Source organism: Grammomys surdaster, unplaced genomic scaffold (genome assembly GCF_004785775.1).
Source record: "Grammomys surdaster isolate TR1022 unplaced genomic scaffold, NIH_TR_1.0 125562, whole genome shotgun sequence".
NCBI classification, from domain to species: domain Eukaryota; kingdom Metazoa; phylum Chordata; class Mammalia; order Rodentia; family Muridae; genus Grammomys; species Grammomys surdaster.
Window position 1 is genome coordinate 31,819 of NW_021620409.1, and position 7,361 is coordinate 39,179.

The window sequence follows — 7,361 nt, forward strand, 5'->3', positions numbered from 1 at the left end:
TAGAATCAAAGTGTGTACAGATTTTGTGTCAGGATAGTGAGAATATAAGTTAATTTTGTTTTAACTTTACATTCCTCCATGTTGTGAACAATAATCATATTTTCTATTTATTCTTTAGATTTCCTTTAAACCAAAGTTCTTCTCTTGCCCCATGATAATTAATGAAGAAATAGCAACCCTCTTCCTAGTATTTACTCTCCCAAGTCAGTCCTTAAGCTGGTCTGGCCTGCTCTGTACACAGAACAATCATGTCTCCATTCACAGAGGACACAGCTGACATGTAAGAGCAGGAAAGCTGCAGACTCAGGAGATCCACCCCAACATGGCTGCAGAGGTCCTACACACATGGCCCAGGGCCAAGTCCCATCCTCTGCTCCAGAAGGGACCCTGCACTAACCTGGCACTCAGCACCCAGCAATCTAGATTTTCTGCATAGAAAAGATGACAGAACAGAGACAGAGTTGTGCCAGGGTAAGTCCTCACCAGGGCACCTTCTTGCCAGGGTCAGAGTACTTGAGAGACAGAAGATAGGGGCTGGAGAGAAGAGAAAGTATGCCAAGGTTATATGCTGGGTTACTTCAGGGTCCAAAAACCCCACTAGGGATCTGGCCAGGAAGTATGAAGGAGAGACTTCTTTCAATCAGGGAGTTAAACCAACTACACAAATAGAAATCTCAATGGTACCTCTGTTCCCAACATGCTCCTTCACCCACTGAGTGGCTGCCACCATACTCTCTGTCTTGGTGACATCAAGGATCACTGTCTCCAGCCTCTCAGATGTCTTGCTCCTCAGCTGTTCGGCTCCCTCCTCCGTCAGACATGCAGCCAGCACCTTCATGCCTCTCCTGTCCAGCTGTCTGGCCAGCAGGTTCCCAAAGCCAGAGTCACAGCCCGTGATGAAGACATACTTGTCATGGAGATGGCCGACCACCTGCCTCTCTCTGAACAAGCGCAGGAGCATCCAGAGGCCCACCAGTGCCACCAGGTAGAGCCACATGGCTTATAGAAGAAAAGAGAGAGAGTCAAAATGAGCCTGAAAGCCTCATACAGGAAAATGTAGGCAATCTCAGGTCCTTTATCTTGAAAAGCAAGGGGGAGGGGCCAGCTAATCCTGTCTGAAGGGAGCTGTCTCAGGCTGGAAACCTCCAGAAGGGGGAAGCTGCAATTGCTAGTGTTTACACACTGGTCAATCATCCACCAACCCCTGAACTTGGCCAGTGGAAAAAGGCTTTGCCAATTCTGAGCCCGACCCATGTAGAGAAAAGCTTTGCCAGTTCCCAAGGGTCTGAGGCCTCTACCCTGTCATGGTGGTGCCTGGTCAACAGTACACATTCACCCAGACTACACTCATGCAGGGCTCCCTCCTTCCCTATATTGCTTCAGTGTCTCCAGTCCTGGTATCACGAGGGTGTGCCATCATGCCTTCCTGTCCTTTTTTATTTGAACACTAGATACAAACACTAGATACAAATAAAAGCTACTAATAAAATCTACTTTCAACCAAAAGTAATCAAAAAAGATAAAGAAGGACACTTCACACTCATCAAAGGAAAAATCTACCAAGACGAACTCTCAATTGTGAACATCTATGCTCCAAATACAAGGGCACCCACATACATAAAGGAAACTTTACTAAAGCTCAAAGCACACATTGCAACTCACACAATAACAGTGGGGGATTTCAACACCCCACTCTCAGCAATGGACAGATCATGGAAACAGAAACTAAACAGAGACACAATGAAATTAACAGAAGTTGTGAACCAAATGGATTTAACAGATATCTATAGAACATTTCATCCTAAAACAAAAGAATATACCTTTTTCTCAGCACCTCATGGTACCTTCTCCAAAATAGACCACATAATTGGTCACAACACAGTCCTCAATAGATACAAAAAGATTGAAATAATCCCTTGCATCCTATCAGATCATCACAGATTAAGACTGGTCTTTAACAATGACAAAAACAATGGAAAATCCACATACACATGGAGACTGAACAACGCTCTACTCAATCATGACTTGGTCAAAAAGAAATAAAGAAAGAAATTAAAGACTTTGTAGAATTCACTGAAAATGAGAACACACCCTACCAAAACGTGTGGGACTCCATGAAAGCAGTGCTAAGAGGAAAATTCATAGCTCTAAGTGCCTACAAAAAAAAAACTGGAGAGAGCATACACTAACAACTTGACAGCACACCTGAAAGCTCTAGAACAAAAAGAAGCAAACACACAAAAGAGGAGTAGATGGCAGGAAATAATCAAACTCAGGACTGAAATCAACCAAGTAGAAACAGAAAGAACTATACAAAATATCAACAAAACCAGGAGCTGGTTCTTTGAGAAAGTCAACAAGATAGATAAACCCTTAGCCAGACTAACCAGAGGGCACAGAGACAGTATCCAAATTAATAAAAATCAGAACTGAAAACATAACAGAAACTGAGGAAATTCAAAAAATCATCAGATCTTACTACAAAGGCCTATACTCAACAAAACTGGAAAATCTGGATGAAATGGAGACTGGCTTCTTCAAAAAGGACATAACCAACACAGTGAACCATGTGGGAACCTTCCAGGATGCTGGGGACAGAGTCAGCCCGGAAGCCGAGGAATCTCTGGGAGACATTTCTGGGATTTGTGACTGAGCAGCACACAGTGGGAAGAGATCTCTGTCCAGAGCCCTCATTGTCATCTTTGTCATTACCACAGTCCATCCTTCCGGCTCTGCTTGCATACACAAAATGTGGGTGTTTAGGTGTCTCTTATACCTCGTGGCCATGGTCGCTTCTGAAAAATGCTCGGGTATATCCAATTTGGACCACTATTTTGTCTAAGACTTACCTCTGAGTTTTTTTAATTTTTATTTTATTAGTCTAAATTAAAACATTTTAAGACTCCAAGCATCCGCATCAGCATTGGTCAGCTGCTGGCCAGACCTCCCCAGGAACTGCCACACTTGGTTCCTGTCCACGAGTGCCTTTTGACCACGGCAACAGTGTTGGGTTTGGTGTCTGCAGACATGATGTATCCCCAGGTGGGGCAGTTCCCGGTTGGCCCTTCCTTCAGTCTCTGTTCCATTTTTTGTCCCTGTTCTTCCTGGAGTGGTGGGGCAAGAGAATGTGGGTGGGTGGGGGAGCACTCTCATACAGACAAAAGGGAGGGGGGAGGGCAGATGTGGCATGGGGGTTCATGGAGGGGTAACCAGGAAGTGGGATATCATGGGAAGGGGGGTTAGTAGAGGAGGTAACCAGGAAGTGGGATATTTTTGAGATGTAAATGAATGGAATGATTAATTAAAAATAATAATAAAATAACATTTTAAGACATTCTCTTGTATCCACTCTGTTGGGTTACTGTAATAGGTAATATGTGGGTGGGGAACAGAGAGGTAAAAGCAGCCTTCCAGGATCATGCGGGCTCTCTACCTATCCATGTCTGCCCCAGGATAGTCCTGAGATATTAATCTCCATCCTGAGGAATACAAGGAATACAAACTATGTTTTTCAGATGAGGAATTTGTGTGTGTGTGTGTGTGTGTGTGTGTGTGTGTGTACATACATACATATATATACACACACATGTGTATATAAAAATACGTGTGTGTGTGTGTGTGTGTGTGTGTGTGCATAGTAAGCCACCGTTCTAGGCTCTTAGGCACCGTCCTTAACCTGCCCCTGAGTACTTTGCTTTTTGGGGCATAAGCAGGGGCAAAGGAACTAGACTCAGTTTACCATGTTCTGTCTCCCTCCTACCTCCTTAGGGTATGTTTCTGTGTGGCCAGTCCTTACCTTCTCACAGGATGGAAATGAGGCCAGTTTACATCTGAAGATTCTTGTGGACACTGAGTGAGCTTGAGAAAGCATACAGCTACCGGAAATCTCAGGCCTCAGTCAGTAGAGAGGTCTAAAAGGTGACTGGATCTAGGGTAGGCCTACTCCAGGTCAGCTCTGAATTATTCTGTTCTGGGGCCAGGTGCCTCAGACATACCTGTGTCCCCAAGAACTGACCTGGAGTAGGCCTATACGTGTATATGTGTATGTTGTGTATGTGTATACACACACATACACACACACATATATATGTATGGAGTAGGTCTATATGTGTATATGTGTATATGTATATGTTTATATGTATATATTTATATGTATATATATATATAGTGTATGTGTATATACTATATATAGATAGAGAGTGTATGTATGTATGTATGTATGTATGTATGTGTGTGTATGGAGTAGGCCTATATGTGTATATGTGTGTGTATGTATACACACACACACACACATACACACACACATATACAATTCCTCATCTGTAGAACAGTTTGTATTCCTCATATTCCCCAGGATCAAGATTACTATCTCAGAGCCGGGCAGTGGTGGCGCACGCCTTTAATCCCAGCACTTGGGAGGCAGAGGCAGGCGGATTTCTGAGTTCGAGGCCAGCCTGGTCTACAGAGTGAGTTCCAGGACAGCCAACGCTACACAGAGAAACCCTGTCTCGAAAAGCCAAAAAAAAAAAAAGATTACTATCTCAGGAAAACCCTGTGGCAGACACGGAGAGGTTGAGAGCCCGCTGCCCCTCAGCTTGCTCAGCACTTAAGGAACATTGCCTTCTCCCAGGCATGAGGTCCTTGATCACTGACTTACCCAGGAGGCCAACAGAGATAGTGGGATGATGGTCAGACCTGCACATGATATGCCACGGCCTCAAGAAAAATATGAAGCACGTAGGTTTGTCACCTACCACTGCCCACCTCCATCACCCATGAGCTTAGGGTCTGCCCTTCAGAGATGGGTTGATGAGTTTATTTCCCACCCATACCTTTGGTACAGAATAACCCACCCTGTTGTGTGAAGACTAAAGTTATTTTTTAAGTTTAAATTACTGTGCTCAAGAGATCTATAAAAGAAAAGCACCTCTAACCTGTAAGCCTCACTTGCCCAAGGACAGAGAACTTCCTGAAGTGTTGGGGTCTGTTGCTCATGTAAGACAACAAGCCACTTCTCACTTCTGTGAACAAGATTGATTGCCCCAGCTGCACAAGATGTTTTTCATCCCACGTAGGTGGGAGGTATGTCCGGATGTATGCTTGCCCCCAACTGGACAAAGGTGGGAAGTATGTAGTCTTGTGGATTTGCCTTTATAAGCAGCTAAGAAAATTCATGGCCATTCTCCGAGAACCACAGGTGTCAACCTAGGCATTGTCATCGTCCTGGCCGGTATTTAATAAAATGTGCTTAAAATTTGGCTCAAAAATTATAGTAGTTATTCTCACCCATGGTTGGTGTGATCCTCTCTTTATCTGCCTTCATTGGTAAATAGTAAAGACACACCCACTTTTCCCCCTCCTTAGGGAACTTTTGTACTCGGTTTCTGTATCAGACCCTCTAAACAAGGACAAGGTCAGCTAGTGAACGTTCTCATCCTGACAGTCCCGGATGTCAAGCCAAGAAAGCTTGCAGTATTACCAGGTTCCTAGGATTTATGCAATGCTAGGTGTGGCCCCTAGGGACTCACACCCAGCTGATTTCCTTCTTTCATTTGCTTCAGCAGCATCCCACCTAACTTTCTACAAAGTCTCTATCATTTGGAATCACTCTCCGTAAGTGCTGTCTCTGACGCTTTCCAAGCCTTGGCCTCGGTCTCCCTGCGAATCATCTCACATGGCGTGTTACTCCCTCCCTTGCTCTGTCTACCTTCCCTGCCTTCAGTCTCTCCAGCTCATTGAACCACATGAAACGTGCCTGGTCCTTGAGATAGAAGGAAAGGAACCTTCCCCCAGAGCCCTTTCCTCAGGGAGCTGATGAGCCCTTAGTACTGGGCCCTTACAATGGCCAGGTCAACATCGGGTAGGATGGGTGGAATACTGGGTTGGTTTCCACTGTGGAGGTTCCTTGCCGGTAACTTGAATATCACCCACCCTACTACCACCAAGGTTCTGGTTGGTTTGGGGTGTTTTGTTTATTTGAGACAGGATCTCGTATAGCCCAGATTGGCCTCTGGCTAGATATGTAGCTGAGGATGACCTTTGAACTCTGGATCCTCCCATTTCTACCTCCCAAGCCAGCTGAAGCAAATGTGAGGAACCACACCCAGCTGTTGGAGTCTTCTACATTTTAGAAGTTGAAACTCATACCTCCAGCCTCCTCTAGACTCCTGGAGTCAGCACAGTGGATTCACACCCAGCCTGGGAAAACCCTATGTTGTTTTTTTATCATCCCTCATGATGGAGACTCACTTACCATCTCCAGAGAACATGGTCATAGTGGCACCTGCCTGAAATCCAAGCGCCTGGTAGAGGCAGGAGGACTGTCACCCATTTTAAGTCAACATGGCAAGTTCAGGCTAAGGCAGCCAGGGCTGTTAACGAGACTGTCTCAACAACTAAACTAAATAAATTAATTAAAGATCCCTAAGGGCTGACAAGCTGGTGTTCATTTGTACTGGGACTCAGTACTCAAATTCAGCTTTCGTTTGCTTTGTATTAATGATTTTGTCTTTTTTTTCAGATAATAAAAATTAAATTTGTTGACATGCCTGAATGCATGGCAGATGGTTTTGATCCCTAGGCAGGAGGTAAAACTGGGGTGGGGTTTTCTTACAAGGCCTCGGATCAGATCTGAGCCCTTCTTTATCTCCTGTGCCCCTTCCCAGAATGCACTTGAGTTCCCACGACTATGAGTCTCCCCATTTTTGAATCCCTCCCTGAAAGGTGTAGTGGAGAGATGGGGAGGCCAGGGCAGTGGCTTTGTCAGAGTGACACACTGCAGGTTGGACTTGAATTTCTTGCATCTGAGCTAATTGCTGTGGCAATGCAGCCACCTATAAAATTACAGAGAGGTTCACCCAGATGCCTGTATCTGTTGCAAGTCTCAGAAGCTCTCCTTTCCTGTGGGTTCCGGGCGGGTTGCCTGCTGGGCTCTGAGGATCAGCCTATCCTACCATCCCCTGGGCCCATCCTCGGACGTCAGCTCCAATGGCAGCCCTCACAGACTTTGCTTTTATGTACCGCTGGTTCAAAAATTGCAATCTAGTTAAAAACCTCTCTGAGAAGTATGTCTTCATCACCGGCTGTGACTCCGGCTTTGGGAACCTGTTGGCCAAACAGTTGGTTGATAGGGGCATGAAAGTGCTCGCTGCCTGCCTCACTGAAGAGGGGGCTCAGAGACTCCTGCAGGAGACCTCCTACCAGCTACAGGTTTTCCTCCTAGATGTCACCAAGTCGGAGAACATCAAGGCAGCGGCCCAGTGGGTGAGGGACCAAGTGGGCGAGCAAGGTGGGGTGAACTGTGTTCTTCAACATTCTCTCTCTCTGTGTGTTCTCTCTCTCTCTCTCTCCCTCTCTCTCAC

General features: G+C 45.5%; 1 protein-coding gene and 1 pseudogene across 1 annotated transcript in view; one reads left to right on the forward strand and one right to left on the reverse strand.

The window, feature by feature from the left end:
• LOC114638258 overlaps positions 1 to 1,094 on the reverse strand; it is a 23,202-nt pseudogene extending 22,108 nt beyond the window's left edge.
• Positions 1,095 to 6,876: 5,782 nt separating this feature from the next.
• Sdr9c7 (short chain dehydrogenase/reductase family 9C member 7) overlaps positions 6,877 to 7,361 on the forward strand; it is a 12,561-nt gene continuing 12,076 nt past the window's right edge. Inside the window, exon 1 of the mRNA XM_028786709.1 lies at positions 6,877 to 7,288. Coding sequence (XP_028642542.1) covers positions 6,988 to 7,288 — 301 coding nt within the window. The 5' untranslated portion in view covers positions 6,877 to 6,987. The remainder of the gene's footprint in view (positions 7,289 to 7,361) is intronic.